Below are 18,412 nucleotides of genomic sequence, written 5' to 3' on the forward strand. Positions count from 1 at the left end.
TGCTGCTGTGGGGACATGAGAGAGGAGGAGCACATCCAAACACCTCATCCTGACTTGGTATTTCCCAGAGATGTTTCCCCTGAGAGCAACTAGTTAGAAATGACCCTATTACAGCACCCTTCAGATCACTCCTGCTCCATCTGTCCTGGTTCTGCTCAGTGATACAAGCAGGGGCACAGCCAGAGAGGGGTTTGTACCTGTGGTCATGCAGAAGCTGTGGAATCCATTCTTCCTGCAGTGTAGTTACAGGTGCTGTGTGAAGTTGGAGGAGGCAGGACTGATAACATAGATGGTGGCAGAAGGGGATGTTATGGTGATATTAGCACTGAGCCTGGTAATTTCATAGTAAGAGACAATTGTAATGTAATTGTAGCAGTGGTGAAATTACTGGGGAAATCTGGGCTTGGAACTGGCTTCAAGGTATTCATGGTCATGATGTTAAGTGGAACCACAGGACCAGCCACGTTGGTAAAGGTATTGTCTGTCATAGCATAGCATTACGAAACCCTAAAGGAGATGGGAATTGAACCCTAAAACATCTAAAAACTCCCAGTTCATGGCCTGTGCTCTTGTTCTCCCATCCAGGGATTTCATTTTATGCAATTAATTGTGCCATTTGGATACCTTTTTTCTCATAAGGTATAACTATTCTCTCCAGTTTAAAATTGCTGCTGTTTGATGTAACCTTAATCACCCTTCAGCTGGTCTCCTGTATATTCATCTCATGCTATTGCCTCTCATTAATCTTTGTTAGCAGGAGAGCTTTTGTCTCTCCTTCTTCCATAATTTTTTCACTCTGCATCAATTTCTGCACTCTCCTCTCTCTGTTGATCAGACTTTTCCTTCTCACAGCATAGCAGCAGTAAGAGGCAGGACAAGAAGAAGCACAGAGTGACTGAGCTGGCAGCTGCAGCCAAGTGGCTGCTCAGTTTTGTCCCTGGGATGTCCTCAGCTGCCTCTGCTGCTGGCTTTAGCACTGTGTTGGTGCTGCAGGAGGCCCTCAGTTCTCCAGAGCAGGTACCTGAGGGCATGGGAAGCACAGGGAGAAGGAGGCAGGCAGCATTCCAAGGCTGGTTCTCCCTGGCTGGACAGGCAGGCTCTGGCACGCTTGTAGGAGCACATCTGTCCAACACCTCTGCAGGTGCCCTTGGGAGCATGGCAGTGTTTGTACCAGAGTCCTGGGGCACTTCTGCTCTGCCTGAAATATCTCTTATGCATAAATAACAGGTCATCTGTCATGTCAGTGTATGGCCTCTCAAGCTGGCACATCCATAACCTTTCCCAGCTCCAATGGCAGTAGCCTTCTTTTTTCATATGCTCCTGCCTTTCTTTGCTATTCTTTGGCTGACTGATGGATTCATCCTGAAATGATGAGTCTGATTTCCCACTCCTCTCACATTTTCTGCCATAAAAAGTGACAGTTACTGCTGTCAAATCAGAATTTCCATGTTTATGGTCAATCCATAGTTGTTTTGCATAAACTAATGCGACTGTGCAAGATGTGAAGCAGCAGGGAATCGCACCCTTCCTCCACAGCACTTATTTTTTCCTCATTATTTTACTTCTGCAAAGCCTCCTGTGTCTGCATGTGCCAGGCAAGGCTGTATAAATAAAAAAATCTATATGCAGCATGCAAACACAATCCTCTTTCTGAGCAGTGTGAGGTTTGCAAGTGGAAGTCAGGATGTGGCCCACTGTGAATAAATAGAGTGCAGTTCCTCAAAAACAGCCAGTGGTGGATAAGCAGTGCTCTCCCTCTCTGTTTGTAGTTCAGAGATGCTGGCCAAGGAGGTTTGTGTAACCAAGCCATCATGCTGATCACCGATGGAGCCGTGGAGGATTATGAAGCTGTCTTTGAAAAATACAACTGGCCTGATCGGAAGGTTTGGCTGGGAAGTGATAAATGGAAAGGGAGGGCAAAGGGGCTATTCTGCTGTGCTGGGAGGAGGAGAGCATGAGCCAGGATATCAGACAAAGCTGAGCATTCACATATTCCAGTACCTGAGTACCCATGGGCACCTGTCTGTAAATGCAAACAAAGCAGCCAGGGAGGAGCCTACTGTGGTGATTTCTGAGGTGAGAGGATTACAAATGCAGACCTCTAGGTCAGGGAAGCTTTTCTTTTTCATACACTTTGTTTCCTAAAGTTGTGGGCAATCTAAGTGTTCTCCTGATAAGATTATAAAGATTGAGTTGAATATTTCAAAATTAAAAACCTACTTTTGCTAAGAGTTTTAATCCCATGTAGGACTGTTTATAACTGGTTCTGTTCAGGAAAGGTTTGGCTATTCTGAGTTCTTATGGGCAGGGGAATGATCCAAGCAGCCTCTCTAGGTGTCTTCCAGCCCTGTTTACTCTGATGTCTTTGATTACAGGCTTGCACTAGCAGAGCTGGCAGTGAAAATGTAATAGACCACTGCTCATCCTAAACCCTCCTGATTTATTTGTTTACCTCATCCCAGCTAGCAGCAATGCACAAAGGGAGAGAAGCAGCCTACTGAGAGACCAGAGCAGGGGGCTGTTAAAACCGTTTATTTCAGGATTGGCTCTTTTGTTGGTGGTCAAATGCAAGAGAAATGGTAAAGCTTTCTCTAAATGATTCATGTGGCCAGCTGTTCCCCTGGGTAAAGGATTCCTGGGAGCTATAAACTTCTCTGCATGTGGTTGCTGAGTGCCTGGCAGAGCTGCTGTCATAAAATCAAACAGAATTTGCACTTTTGCTTTGTTATTCAGATGATCCTGGGTGCTGCTTGGCTTTCTGGCCTTATTGTAATTGGAAATTAAGTTCCAGGGCACAAAACAGGAAACAAATGGTGTGAGAGGCTCCTGTCTCTGTGTGAAGGCAGAGCTATTGCTCTCACCACATCCACACCAGTGGACAAGGGGATGCCAAGCTTCAACCTTTTGGATTTGGTAGCACATTACAGCCTCATTCTCCTGTCTTTGCATGCTCCTAGGTCCGGGTGTTCACGTACCTCATAGGACGGGAGGTCACTTTTGCCCCGAATGTGAAATGGATCGCCTGCAACAACAAAGGTGCTGTGTGGGAATGGTGCCCAACCTCCCTGCACCCTTCCAAGGCTTACCCATCACTGCTGGGGCCCACAAACCCCTGCTTGGAAGACAACCTAAGGAAAAAGCAGACCCTGCTGGCCCACTGAAATGTGCCTGTGTCCAACTAACACAAGTGCTCCGTGCTGAGCCACCGCATTTTCCTGTCACCCTGCCAAGGGACACTATGACCAAGATTCATGCTGGCTGGAGTCCACCTAAGTCCCCTATGCTTATTGTGTCCCAGTTGCTGGCTTTTGACAATCTGTCCAAAGCTCTGTTAGAGAGCCTGACATCTTGGCTGAGACATAAAACAAACATTGCTGCTCTAAAGGTTTTACAGCAATTTTCACAAGGTCTGCAGGTTAACCCCTGTATCCTGGCCAAATTCTTTGTGTGTAAGTGATTTTCACGGAGGTACCAAAATAGCTTGTTAATCCCACCCCAAACCCACTATTCTCTCTAACTGGCATGAAATTAAGTGAATGAGAGAATTCATCCACAGTAGGTGAGTCACCTCTATGCATTTGAGGGCCAGTTAAAAAGTTAGCACTGTCAGAGTCTGCAAGAGCAGAGGAAGAAAGGGAAAAAAAGCCATCTATGTTTGGGCATGACCTCGCCTCTGGAGACAGCAATGCTGGTTACATCAGTGTCCTGTATAAACAGGGAAAGGAAGGGAAAACTGAAGCTGGGTGTCAGGTACAAACTTCCATCCCGAGCAGTGGTTCCAGCAGAGCATGAAATGCATGGGAACATTTGCTGCTGAAAACAGTTGACAGGAGAGTTGAAAACAGGAGAGTTGCTGGCCTGTAGAATGTCTGTGAGCTAGGGATGCTCAAGTCTCAAGCCTCAAGCATTCATCTAATTAGCACTATGAATTACATGTAATAGTTTTATGTTTTGTTAAATGAAGCAAACCCCTGGGTTTCAGATTCTGTATTCAGCCAGGAGATGAGTGATAGAAAATTCATGGTACTGTTGGTTCACTGTAAAATGTCAGAATGCATTCTTCTGCACAACTAGGTAACAAAAAGTTGCTCTTTGCACTTGCATTCTCACTTACCAGATCTGAGCTGTGCGGAGGGCTTCCCTGATTTTGGTTCTTCTGTTTCAATGTGTTGTATAACTCTTTTGGTCTTTGTTTTCGAGCACACTGAATCTGTTTGCACATCACAAAGCTTATCAGAACATGAGCCCTTTGACATGGCAGTGTTTTCCTGGTGATGAGAAAGTTTTCCATCTGACATATTCTATCCTATACCAAGTGCAACCAATGCCTGTGGTGAGAAGCAGGACACAGGAATCCTTATGACAATACTCTGTGTTAGCACTTCTAATCTGGGCTACTTCTGAGGACCTTTTGGTAACTTGAGAATATCCTTCCCCTGTACTCCTCATTGTGGTTTTAGACTGCTGTATGTCCAGCTGCAGGGACAAAGCTTTGGAAACAGGTAACTTGCACTTTTTATTCTGCTTCCAACGTGTAGATGGAAGTAGTTGCCATCCTTGAATGTAAAGCTAGGCAGATTGAAGAGTGCTGGAAAAAAATCTGGAAGAGGAAGTGGGAATTTGATCTTAATATTAAATAGGGCAGGACAAGTGGGTAGCCTGGTGAAAACCTTTTCATGCATTTGTTTGGCCTTCCAGACTACAGGCAATCTGATCAGTGGAAGGTTTTTCCTGACACCCAAAGCAACATTTTGCATCTGATTTGCACAAATCTGGTTATATCAAGACTCTCTTGCATATTGCTTCAGCATTTTTGGAAGAACAGAACCACTGCTTTGAAACTCTAGATTTCCACAGATGCTTTTGGATATGAGGCATGTCAAGGCCCATTTTACAAAGAGCAGATTACCCAGTCTTTGACATTCAGTTTTCTAGCTTTAGAAACAGGGGAGATGTGTCAGTAGAGTGACTCACAGCTCTGTTTCTCCATGAAGGCTACTACACTCAGATCTCCACGCTGGCAGATGTCCAGGAGAATGTCATGGAGTACCTGCACGTGCTCAGCCGGCCCATGGTCATCAACCACGACCACGACATCATCTGGACCGAAGCCTACATGGACAGTGCGGTAAGGACCTCCAGCATGGGCCAAACCCCAAATAAAGCCCTGAAACTTAGGCAGAACAAGCCAGGAGTTGGCTGGTTGATAGAAATTACTGGTCTCTGGCTCTACTGAGACAGACAATATTTCTTTTCTGCTCGCTCCTGGAGCTGAGGTGTGTACGCAGACTCAGGCATGAATCTGCAGTGACCCGGGTGCCCAGGACTAATCACACAGACACAACATCTCCTGAGATGTGCTTCTATGCAAGCAGGGTGCCTTCTAAAGGATTATTCACACAATAGATCATTCTTGGCTAAGGGTAGGGTCACAGAGACTGATTTCCTCCGGCCCAGTAGCTTACTGCAAATTGTTTGCTACTCAAAGATAGAGATTTCAGCTGAGGCAGCAGGCTCACTCTTTCCTTCCTTAAACTAGCAAGACCTAACTCACCACAGTGGTCCTGAGCCAGCGCTGTGGGTGAAGGACACACTGCAAAAGAGCAGACAGTCAGCACTCCCAATGCCCCCTGCTTTGTCCCAAGCCTGCCCTGTGGGAAGACTTTTGGCTCTGTGAGGGTGACGTGGGGTATCTTCTGCTGCAGGAGCTGTGCCATAGGAGGGCTGGGACAAGGTACTTGAGTGTACCAATTAAAGCCTCCAGAAATGCTACTCATTAGCCAGGAAGTTTATTTTATTAGCAGATTTGCCACCTCTGACACTGGTGTATAGAGTCACGCTTCCCAAGGCAGTCACAGGCATTTGTTTGCTGCATGTTTTTCTCCTGCATCTTGTTTCTTGCCTCTTGTCTTGTCATTCTCTTCCTCTGTCCCAACCTCTTCTGTCTTTGATTCATTCCTCCATTCATGTATTCATTTGTGTGTTCATCCATGTCTTTCACCAGCTGCCACAGTCTGAGGAGGTAACTGCACCCTGTGTTTTGTGCATGTGCTGTTTCCCTTGTGCCAGTCAGTGTGTCAGTGCCAGCCTTCACAGCCACAGCTGGCCTGTACATCAGCAGGGGGTGGGGGCTGCAGCACTAAGGGTCCTCTTGCACTGGCAAGAGGAGGAGAGGAAATGCTGGATGTACTGGAGAGCTGTGCTGTTGGTTCAGAGTAGGTAGGGCTGTCTGTGCTGTGCAGTGGCTTAATTCACCTGATCTCTTTTTCCACATGTCCATTAAGTGTAAGAGAAGTTTACTTGCTGTGTGTTAGTGTGAGTGTTGCTGTAAATGGGAAGATTCCACACAAAACCATCCAGAGAAGTAACTCAAGATACCAAGTGCAAATGCCCATCAAGTGACTAGATGGCTGACTTGCTCCTTTATGGCTCCCAGTGTGCTCTGTAGTAGGGACTGGAGGTCATTTCTTGCCTTGCTACTCACATCAAATGAGAGATGGAAGGAGTGATGTTACTGGCAGCAAAGGATTGGAACCTTTTGGTAGCTGGGTGTGTTTGGGAGACTCCTTTGTGCATGACTTGCCTGTTTCTGTTTTACCTCCTCTCGTGTGCTCTTAGAGCATCTGTCCTCTGTTGAATTGGGAACATCTCTTATTCCATTACATATGCATGTCCTGTATCTCTCATAGAGATAGCTCACTGTGGTGTATCTGTTTGAATCATTACTTTGTCTCTTTTTCCTGAGCTTAGATGGTTGAGTAACAAGTGTATATAAGTAGGCTTTGTGTGTATTTGTGTCATTTAAATATTTGTCTATGGTGCTTTTCATTTGTGGTGTTTATATGTTTGCAGTATACCTTGTTTGTGATTTTGCTCATATTTGTGTTGTTTTTTTCTGTTCTGTGCTGCTTGTGTTGGTGTTTTCTGCACTCATTGTATAAGTGCTCATGTCTACACTCACAAAGAGTGGTGGGTATAAATTGTGCCACCACTTCTTCAGGATCCTGACTCTTCATTAAAACAACTCTTCAATGCATTTCACTGGCTTTCATCCCATCCTCATCACCCCACAAGAACAAGCATCCATCCCACAGTCCTCTTGGACACTGAGTATTTAAAAGTGTTGCCATCTGTTTCCTGAGTGGGAGACAAGGAGGTGGCCAATTTCAGCCCACATCTGGGGTCCTTGGGAGTTGCAGCTCCTTGCACTGGTGCTCCCTGGGGTGCTGCACTTGCTGACACAAGTTCTCCTCTTGTTCTGTGGCAGCTCTTTGCATCCCAGGCTCAGAGCCTGCTGCTCATGACGACAGTGGCCATGCCAGTGTTCAGCAAGAAGAACGAGACGGTGAGTGAGGCAGAGGCAGCGCAACTTTGTGGGACTCTAAGGCCAAAGGGCCTCTGAACCAACATTCAGCCATTAGGGAAGGCAGCAGAGCTCTGGCAGGGTGCATGGGTGATCATTTATCTGTCAGAATTATAGTCCATGATTTCTTTAAAACACCTCTTAAATATGATGCTTCTTGTTTTATCCCTTCCATTTTCAAACCAAGCCTATTTTACAGACCCTGAAATTTCAGGCTGGAAGAGATCATTACCTTGTCTAGCCTGCATTTTATTGCAGGACTTTACATCTCACACAGTTGAGCCAAATATCCTGGTTTTGGCAAAAGCATTGTTGAAGAAAGGCATCCAGGCCCAAGCTCTCTCTTTTGTGGTTTCTAACTCTCAGTGAAAAACTGGTGTCTAAATTCTGCTTTTAATTTGTCTGACCTCACCTTCCTGTAATAATGGCTTCCTCAGATTAAAGAGCCTGTACCCTTTAGTAAGTTCTCATGGGAAGCATCTTCTACACTGCCATAAAATCAAACCTGTCTTACCTTGATAAGATTAAAAAGGTTGAATTATGTCGATGATTTGATAAGGGCATTTCCTCTGAGGTTAGAAACCCTTTAGACACTCTTTTCTGTAGCATTTCTAATTTCTCAGCATCCTTTTAAAATGGAGAATGGTACCTTATCAGTGCTGTACAAGGGATAAATTCTTCCTCCAGGTCCTACAAGTGACTGTGTGTCTTCTCCACCTGGGGCTGACTGTAGCCTGCATTAGCACAGCACTGCTGTGGGAGCCTGTGTGTATTTTTTCCATAGTGCTCTCCAGATGCTTATTTAAAAAGCAGATCCCCATGCCATGGAAGGGGGGGATTTCCTTTTTTTCTGGGTTAACAGTTTTTTATTTGGCATTTGATTTAGTTGGCCCAATTTATCAACCTGTTCATGTCAGTTTGCATTATTTTCTTGACCTTATTGCTATTTACACATGCTGAATGCAGGGGTTTGCCCTCAAAACTTGTTTTCAGAGATTTTATGTTACTTCTGAATCTCAGCAGTGAATACTGGCTAGTGTTGTGTAGAAATACTCTTCTCCATAAACACTGGAATAACCTCTATTGAGTTTTTAAAGTATATTAATTGGTTTTGAATAACCACTTTCACACAGGCCTAGAGGGGATGGGTGAGAAACTACTAGGGAGACAATACTGTGTTTTCAGGTATAAAACTACCCAGGTTTTGCTTCTGAAAATGGATTCTCCTTTGTGTTAAAGCGATCCCATGGCATTCTTCTGGGTGTGGTGGGCTCTGATGTACCACTGAGGGAGTTGCTAAAACTTGCTCCACGCTACAAGGTAAGTCTGAGATAATGCAGCTGGTTCCTTTGCACAGCAGAGTCACTACTCACACTTCCACAGGCATGACTGAAAAATCACTTCTCTGCTCTGTAGGAAAAACTGTGAGCCTAAGGGAAGAGTTGTTGGATGTAGTGGTGTGTGGTTTCCATACAGCACATATGAAATCATTCACTACTACAAGCTTTTAGGCTGCTTCAGCAGCACAAGGGACTGGGTGATCAGTAGGTTGGCAAAAGGTCATGGAACCTTTGCATCCTGATGGTCACCAGCCTAAAGCCCTCAGAGATGACAGCCTGTATTAGAAGAATTGAAGTTTTATATCCAGTTCCCAGTGGACAAGAGCTGCCATGCCAGCTGGCAAAAAATGTACTTGTTTCACTGTCAATATTCTTAGCAGAAAAACTGAGGGCTGAATGGATTATGGAGAGCCAACTCTCCTGTCATGCCTAGAGGTTCCTTTCTCCAGATCAGCATGATGGTTTCTTGGCAGGAGAGCATACAGAAAGTTGGCTCTCACTCGCTTTGTGCTGTACCTGGATAGAGTATTTGCTCTCCAGAATTGTTAGTCAAAAAACTTTCCATTAGCTCTGTGTTCAATGTATCTTAAAAAAAAAAAAGTTCATCCATAGGAAATTCCCCCAGAGATGCACTGTTTGGTTTGGTTTCTGCTGTAAATTCCAGGCAGTGACCCTTTGTTCAGTCAGGCTGCACATCCAAGGACCACCCTGAAATCTGGCAATTTGAGCCAACATTTCAAGTTTTTGTTTTCTCTTCAATAACTATCAGACAACTACTACCAGTGAGGCAGTTGTCCAAAATCTGATTGCTGAAGACTCACAGGACTGAAAGTGCTGTCAGAAGCTGTGAATTTCTGTGGTGCTTCCAGACATGGATGCAGGGCAGACCATTAACAGGCAGCTGTAGGAAATGATCCTGCAGACAACCCTGGAACTGTGAGTGTCAGGGTGCCTGCACTCAGCGTGCAAAGCTGCCTGCTTTGGGTCAATTTTTATATGATTTCTGCATAAGAATAATGCCTTTTTATCTCCCTTTCCCCATGTCACTCAAAGGACTGATACACAATAATTTTTTTTATTCTGGGCTAAGGAGGATCACTGTTCTTTCCTCCAAGCAGTGCCAGGAAAGGAGGGGGAAAAAATTGAATTTCTTTATATCAGCAGCAGAATGTATCTTCTCAGAAACTCCTCCAACTCCAGACCAGTTTGGAAATCTAGGGTCCTCAACTTGAATTCCCTGGTACATGGGCTCCAAAAGGACCAGTTCCAGTATTCCAGACCTCTGGAGCTTATATATTAATGATAGTGCTTTTAGTGGGCTGGGAAATTTCAGCTTTAATGGGCCAAAAAAGAAATTTGCTGATCCAGTGTCTTGGTTTCATTCTTGCCACACTGAGTTAAGCCAAGTGTGTTTTTCAGAAAACTGCTTTGCATAGAGGTGGTCCAAGGTTTTGGTCTGGGATGTGTGAAATACAGAATGGATTCCCTGAATGCACAGACAGACTGTAAATTAGTTACCTCCTCAATTCCCTATGTTATCCCTCCAGGATTGTCTCTGTAGGAATAGATTTGGAATATGTTTTTTAAGATAGAAACTTTATTCATTGTTGTTTTCCTTGAGACATCTCATGTTTTGGCAAGCACAGGCTATCTGCAGGATTTTAGCAACTCAGGGTGTAGCTGGAATTTGCATTATATATGGGCTTGAGCTGAGTAACTGCTCTCTTGGAAATCTCTCACAGATCAGGTCAGCCAGTGTCTGCTCTTGTTAGGTTATGCTATTCCTTAAAAAGCATTTTAAAACTACAACATTCCCCATCATTGCCCGTTTCCCGTGCATCTCTGCTGTGGAGAGCCCAGTCTGCCTCTGGGTGCTAATTGTCCATGATGGCAATCAGACTGTAGGAGGGAATATTTTTCTGAATTTGTACACAGACCAGCTACCTGCACATCCTTTTGTGTATCTAAGCACAGACAGAACAGACAAATATCTGCTTTGGGATGGATTCCATTTTCTGCTGGTCGATACCTTTAAAAGGAAACTATTTCTCAATATTGGCGGTGCCTGGGTATCATCAGCACCCATTACACAGCAGTGTTGGTAGCTAAAGCACTGATTATTCTAATGCCTCTTTCTGCAGCTGGGTGTCCATGGCTACGCCTTCCTGAACACCAACAACGGCTACATCCTCTCACACCCCGACCTCCGTCCTTTGGTACGTGGAGCTGTGCAGCTGAGAACCTTTGCTGCCTTGAGCACAGGCACTTCCAGTGCTGCTTCTGATTCCTTTGGGGTTTTTGAGCTGTGAAGGCCACCAGCCTCTGACATACAGGCACCCAGGAACAGGAGGGCCAGCTGGCCTCAATGCTGAGATGTCCAGCATGTGATGATTTTACATTTCAGACAGATGCTGGTCAGCACAAATCCACCTGCTCACAGCTATAAGCAGTAGTGTGGTCACCACAAGAGAAAGCTGCTGTGAAGCCCCATGGTGGCCCTGTCTTCAGAAAGGCAGATTTGGCCAGGGTCACCATAGGCACATTAAACCATGTCCCTACATTATCCAAACCATTTATCATCAATACACTTTCAATTAATCTTCCTCTATATTTCCTAGTATCAAAAACAATAACCAACTGTCATCATCGTTTCATAACCACCCCCAAACAAACATAGAACTAACCCCTCCCCCAAAAAAAACCAAACAAAAATATAAATCATGATCATAAATAATCAACCAATCATCCACCAAATTTTACGTTCTTGTAAAGGTAAATTGTGTGAAGAGAAGGGACACGCCGTGTTTCCAGGGCGGGGCAAGGCACAGCCAGGCAAGGGCGCTGCTTTATCTTTCCAGCGTCAATTGGCCTCTCCCAGTCCGATTCACGCCTTCTCCCTCACCCGGAGATTAGTGGAATAGCCCTCTTGGGTCAATTAGTTGTAGGTGAAAAGTCTCCCGTGAGTGGAGTTAAAGCCTGACTCCCATCAGAAAAGATCTCCTGCTGGTACTATAATGTTAATGGGATTATACTCTTAGCTGCAGGGAAAAAACTGATTTCCTGCAGGCAGGGGTGTTGCACTGACCTGTTTAGGGGAAGGAGGCCATAGCCTTTGCCTGTAGGTTTAGCTGTGTTGTTCCTGTCTGTCCCTTGCTCCTGGAGCAGCCTGTCCCACTGGGACTCCCCTAGCCCCTGACTGCCAGTGTAAAGAAATATGTGACATGGGACCAAGAAATTCTGCCTTCTGCACAAATTCTGCCTCCCTAGTCAGAGAAGAAATGAGACACCCCTATTTTTCAAATTACACACAAATTCTTAAAGGGTTGGTTTAGGAATTGATGTAGCTACTTACTTGAATATTTTTCTTTTTCTTCTTTTTTTTTTAATTCCAGTATAAAGAAGGAAAGAAATTGAAGCCTAAGCCGAACTACAACAGTGTAGATCTGTCAGAAGTGGAGTGGGAAGACCAGGATGAAATAGTGAGTGTCAGAAAGTGGATTTAGCCTCCTGTAGCACCTTCTTTCTACTACTCTGTGTGCCTGTATGGAAGGTGTGGGGGGCACTCCTGCTCTTTTTCTGTGCCTGACTGGCTCTGACTAACAGAGATGGGTGGTTTACAAGAGGACAAAGCATGAAGCTCCCCTACCAAGTGCTTGTCTTCCTTCCCAGTGTGAGTTTTCCTTCTCATGGAACAAAGGAGGAGTGCTGGGAGGAGGAAGGAAGCACTTTGGAGGATGCTCCAGGGAACCTGCCTGTGTGTACAAGGCCTGATGCTGCCTTAATACAAAGCCAGAGTAGGTTAGGAGTGTGGCAGTGCCCTGTGATGTCACCCACACATGCAGTGTGTGAGATACAGCTGAAGCCACTCCACTAATGAGATCAGGAACAAGAACATTCATCAAGAGACTAAAGCTTGCAATCACTAATGGTAATAAACACAGAGGATAAAGACTTGGGAAAAACAAATTCCAGAAACCACCTTAGTGCACAGGTGTGGAGTTATTGAAATCTGCAACTGACCAGAGGGAAAAGATAAAAAAAAGCCAAACTCTTTTCTACTGTCTTTTGAGCAAAATTATTAACAAGTGATAAAGAAGAAACAGTGTGCACCTGTAACAGCTGCACACTGCTGCTTTGCACATCTAGGACCCCAGATAAAATGAGAATATAGGGAGGTTCCTCTGTGGCTGGTTTTATTTTACTCAGAACTAGAAGGAAATAGATACCTAAATGACTAAGATAAGAACTGAATTTGGAGTAAGATAGAATTAGCTGTGAGACACATGCTTCTGGATTACAGGGGAGACTGCTGAGATAAACAGATCTGATGCTTACAGATATCCACTTAAACAGGCAGGACAAACAGAGCAGCAAGAGGATCAAAGTAGCTACTGCCACTAGTGTAGGCCAAGTATAAAGGCAGCATCAAAGGAGTTTGGGAGGGGGAAGTGTGGCAAATTGAGAAAGGGAACACAGCAGAACTAAGTAACGTGGAAAGCAAGACAAAAATAAGCTTACATGCAGTGGAACCACCAAGATACAAGTTGCCAGAAGCTTTGTTGTAGGTTCACTGCACCCCCATTGCAGTTTTCTCTCTCACTGGAGCCACTTTTAGAGCTATACCTCTTTGCCTGGTTTGCTATTAAAAAAAAATAACCCAGGAAATGAAAGAAATCTGCTTTGCTCTCATATTTATTTGGCTAGTGGGCTCCTAACCAAGTCAGTCTGACACTGATACCTGAATGCAAATATAATACCAAGTGTAAGGTTTCTGTCCATAGGCAGTCAGAGTAAAACTATCCAGGGGACACAAAAATCATGAAACCAGCATGAGAAACAAAAGCTACTTTGTCTTCCCGTACTGCATCTTCCAGAAGAAAGAAAGGTTGCAGTCACAGAGGGTGCAGAGACATTCAGTGACGTGAGCAGTATCTGCAGTGTGATTTCAGCAAGTCTAGAGGCTCTCAAGATACACCCACTGCAGCAGAAAGCTGCCAACATTTCAACACTCATATTTGTAGCTGTGGTATTAGATCAATGACAGACTCCACATCAGTTGCAGTATAATCTCAGCAATGCTGATAAGCAGCACATTCAGGCTGGAAAAATATGCCCAAGTGCTAGTGATGTGTAATACAGCCAGCTGCAAAAAGAAATCCAGGAGAGGCAAGTTGGCATTGTCTGAAAAACACCAACTGATGCACAGTGGTGCAATCTGCAGCCAGGCAGCAGCCAGGGTTTGGGCTTGTCTGTAAAGCAGCACAGGGATGTTCATGGTTTGAGAGGAAAAAGGAGAAGGGTCAAGGGTCTGGAGGGGAGTGGCTGAGGTCTCCTGGTCTGTTCAGCCTGGAGGAGGCTGAGGGGAGACCTCAGTGCAGTTACAGCTTCCCTGAGAGAGGAAGAGGAGGGGCAGGCACTGATCTCCTCTCTGTGGTGACAGTGACAGGACTCAGGGAATGGCCTGAAGCTGTGCCAGGGCAGGTCTAGGTTGGGTATCAGGAAAAGGATTTTCCCCCAGGGGTGGTTGGGCCCTGGAACAGCTCCCCAGGGCAGTGGGCACAGCACAGCCTGCCAGGGCTCAAGGAGTGTTTGGACAATGCTCTCAGGCACGTGGTGTAATTCTTGGGGATGATGCTGTGCAGGGCCAGGAGTTGGACTTGCTGATCCTGTTTCCAATTCAGGATATTCTATGATTCTTAACCCAGAACCCATAACAAATCCTGCAGGCTGTCAGACCAGAACAGAGAGTATGCTGAGGCTCTGGAAGAAGGTCAAACACTCTTAGCCAAAAAGGAGTAATAGTACCAGTCAGTGTTTTCATTTCCAAGATGTGGGCCTTGGGAAACATGAGCTTCATATTCTAGGTCTGTAAATAACCCACATCAAACAGCCATAATAAACAAAACCATGGCCTTGTAAAGCCAATGCAGTTGAGACTGGCTAGCACCTGAATGGAGGCCTGTTTCTGGAAGTAAGGAAACAATTTGTGAATGAGTAAGTTACTTCCCACCTATTTTTTTCTATCCAGCCTGAAGCAATAGACTTGATATGCTCTGGCAGGCTGGACCTGAAGTTAAAGCCTCTGTACTTGTGGAAAAATTTCCTGGATCTTTCTTGCAAGAGGCTGGGAGTCACTGTGAAAATTATATTTTACCTTTGGAACCTGGGTTGAATAAAGTGATCTTCTCACTGCCTACCCTGCTCTCATATAGTCTTGCTTTACTGTGCTAAACAGCTGCTTTGCTGCCCCTCAGAAGTGGTGCTGAATACAGCCTGTAATTTATAAATCAGTTTTAAAAATGTCAAAGATCTTTGGATTCAGTCTGAGGGAGTTAGTGAGTTTCTCAGTTTTCTCCTCTTCTAGGCTCTCAAAGCACTGTGCTAATGAATTTCTGGCTGCCAAACAGTGAAGTCTGTAACTGGGACTGGCAATTTCATAGATTCCAGATCTTTTATTTTTGCTCAAAGACATATCAAGAAGCTTTCAGGATAAACTATTACTATTCTGTATCACTTATCAGCTTGACTGTCCAAAGATTCTGATCACTGCAAACAGGATTTCTGTTTAAAGGAAGCGAGACAGGGCTGGGGAGGAGAGGGAGCCAACAATGATTCTTTCTGCCAGCCCCTGTGTGTTAATTACAAGTGGCTTTGTTAATTCCTCCGTGGTCCTGCCTGGAGACACTAACAGCAAATTTGTTCACCTCTGCAGCTGAGAAGTGCTATGATCAATGGGGAAACAGGCTATCTCTCCATGGATGTGAAGGTCCCTGTGGACAAAGGGGTAAGAAATTCTCCTTCTGTTCAGGTCACCCAGGGGGGTGGATGCTGAAAAACCACAAGGGATGTGGTTTTCAATGTTCAGCATTCCTGAGTGTGAGGATTTCATTGTTTCACCACATATGTAACCCATGTGCTAAAGACATACAAGAGAACATCATTAGAAGTGCTTGTTTCACCTACCAAAATTCTGCTCTCAGAAAGGTACTGGAAACATCTCTCAGCTCCCTGCTTTGTCCAGGCAAAGCCAAAAAGCATGTTGTTCATTGTTTATAGGGCTGTGAAATGAATCAGACCTCTTCAAGAGTTAGAACAGGGGAAGACCATGCTGAACTGACTTAGGCAGAAGGAGATTTGGAGACTGTTTTGCCACCCTCTTTCCCTATAAAAAACCACTCATGAAAACTTTGTCCCTCACTTCGTCAGAATGTGATTCCCTTTATCCAGGTCCAGGATTAAATTTCTATGCAAATATTTGCAGATGTTTTATGAAAAGTCCTAGTGAAATGGAGACTTTTGAACACTCCCTACCAGCTCTAGGGCAGGGTTATACATCTTCCTTTGGAATCAGTGCAAAATTATCTCGTACATTTATGTTCACTGGTACTTTTTCATTCACATTTATTTAACTCCCTCGAAGATTTTGGCTTTCATCATTTCCTGTTAGGAAGTATTCCAGAGTCCTGCAAGTTACACTGCCCAGAAGTCTTCTATATTTCAGGAAAATTTTCCATCCTTTATAGAGAGCATTTTTTTCAGTGGCTGGCTAAACTGTTCCCATGCTAAGCCACAGTCAGCATTAATTCCAACAAACCAAATGCTCACAGCCACTGCAGAAATGGGGCCATTTCCTACTGGAGACACCCTTCTGTTTCCTCTTAATGGTTGTCCTGCTAGATCTTGTCCCTACATTTTTTTTCTCTCTATTCCTGGTGTTTGTAACTCCCATGGACCTGTCAATGGCTTTGCTTTTCTTCTCCTGAGCATTGCTAACATCTGTGTTTGAAATATTTGCACACTTTTCAGCTATTATGATTGTTCCTGTTGACTCTTCTATCATTTCTGGTGCCCAAGTACCAGGGCTTCACTGAATTATGTGACTGCTTCCCTGTTGCTTTGCACAGAGCAGCTATTCTCTGCAGTAGGATATTTCTGAACAGGGAGCCCCCAATCTTCTTTCTGCTGTCCCTTCAATTTTTTTCTCCCTCCCACAACTGCACTGGAACTGCCGCCCTCAATTCTGTGTTTCTTAGCTATTTTTTCCAGTTGCCATTTTTCCACATGAAACCCACTTCTCCTTTCCATCCAGCCTTTCTAATTTTAAGGGCTGTTGAGACACTTTTTTCAGTATGCAGAGAAATGTTCTGTTTTGTCTTACAGATAGATCCCTGTACAGAAGGGCTGCTGAGGCAGAGTCTGTTCCTCCCATTAGATTTTCTTCCCTCCATGGCCTGTTGTTTACTGTTTTTCTGTTTGCAGTTCTGCAGCTGGTTCTCCCTCTATATCTTATTTAAGCCCACTTTAACTGATTTTTTGGAATAAAAGTTCATGAGAAGCTGTTTCAAGTACTTTATATAAACCCAAATATATTGAATGACCTTTATTTCCTTCATCCATTACCTTAGTTATTCTATCAGAAAAGTAATCAAGGTTTTAGAGCAAGACCTATTCTTTGTGGGTCTAGATTGCTTCTTTTGCAAGTTTAACCCCTTTGTGCACCCTCAGTAACACTCTTCTGAGTCATCCAATGCTATCTTTTAGTTCAATATTTTAGAGACATCCTTCTGCTCCCCTACCCAGGAGAAAAAGAAGATAACAAAAAGTAGCCTTGGTAAAGAGATATTATTTGTTCCATTCTGCAGCTCTGGAAGCCTTATGAAGCACAACAGGGGACTGAGTCTGTGACAATTTTACTATTATCAGAATACACATGGAGTGCAAACCAGCAATGAAGCTTAGTAATTCCCACTTGTACTCTGCCAGCTGATGAAGCAGAGCAGCATTGAAACAAAGAAAGTGCTGACAGAGCCTTGAAACAAATAGAATGAGGCACCCAGGCTGTGGAGAGAAGACCTGAGTGAAGGGGATAGAAATGTTTGTGTCAGCCATGTAAATGTTGATACCCCACATTGATTTCAGGAGGGTATCGAGAACAGAGTGAGATAGAGAGGAAAAAACAAGGAGCAAATACAGGAGGCAGTTGTTGGGGAGTTCTAGGGGCAGAAATGCCTTCTCTTGCAGCTTGTGTACAGAAGGGCTCTGACTGTGAAAGCAAAAGAGAGAGGACATGGGTGGAAGTTGTGGCAAACCTCTGGTAATGGCAGCAGCCAGGCCTGGATGCCTAGCACAGCATCCAGTCTGGAAATCCATGTGTTCCCAAACTGCAGGGGATGGCAGTCAGCCATCCTGTCACTGTGCCAACATGCCCATGCTCTCCTCCCTTGAGCCCTGCTATGCAGCCAAGTCCTGCCTGATCATCCTCAGCCCCACTTGGCTCAGGGGTGGCTGTGCTTCTTTTCCATGCCATGGCTGAGGGGTGGTACCTCCAGCTGTCTTGGGGCTGGCTGAGCACTCACCAGAAGAGGGGCAGGTCAGGGGAAAAAAGGAGCAGAACAAGCCCTGCTAAAGGAAAGGGTATCAAGGTAGTGGCCAGGTCTTTTCTGTGCCTCCCTGCCTCCATCATCAGATCAGAAAAGAGAGGGTTAATACCTTTCAGACCACCCACAGCCACCGAAACACCACCAAGTGATATTCTCTGGGGGTACCACAGCCCTTTGGGAGATCTTGCACATTAAGAGAAATAACTTCATGTGAAGGGTTATTTAAAAATTGGAATGGACCGCCCAGGGAGGTGGTGGAGTCACCATCCCTGGAGGTGTTCAGGAAAGGCCTGGATGTGGCACTTAGTGCTATGGTCTGCTTGACAAGG

At 44.8% G+C, this 18,412-nt stretch overlaps 1 protein-coding gene across 1 annotated transcript in view; it reads left to right on the top strand.

Annotated features, from left to right (window-relative positions):
* Positions 1-18,412, top strand: part of CACNA2D4 (calcium voltage-gated channel auxiliary subunit alpha2delta 4) — a 120,595-nt gene that overhangs the window by 23,500 nt on the left and 78,683 nt on the right. The window contains exons 11-18 of the mRNA XM_071422207.1: positions 1,770-1,883; positions 2,958-3,036; positions 4,995-5,128; positions 7,268-7,345; positions 8,603-8,683; positions 10,845-10,919; positions 12,096-12,182; positions 15,416-15,487. Of these exons, the coding sequence (XP_071278308.1) occupies positions 1,770-1,883; positions 2,958-3,036; positions 4,995-5,128; positions 7,268-7,345; positions 8,603-8,683; positions 10,845-10,919; positions 12,096-12,182; positions 15,416-15,487 (720 nt within the window). The remainder of the gene's footprint in view (positions 1-1,769; positions 1,884-2,957; positions 3,037-4,994; positions 5,129-7,267; positions 7,346-8,602; positions 8,684-10,844; positions 10,920-12,095; positions 12,183-15,415; positions 15,488-18,412) is intronic.

The sequence above is a fragment of the Agelaius tricolor genome, unplaced genomic scaffold (genome assembly GCF_023055355.1).
Source record: "Agelaius tricolor isolate 1412-34295 unplaced genomic scaffold, bAgeTri1.0.p SCAF_3, whole genome shotgun sequence".
Lineage (NCBI taxonomy): Eukaryota > Metazoa > Chordata > Aves > Passeriformes > Icteridae > Agelaius > Agelaius tricolor.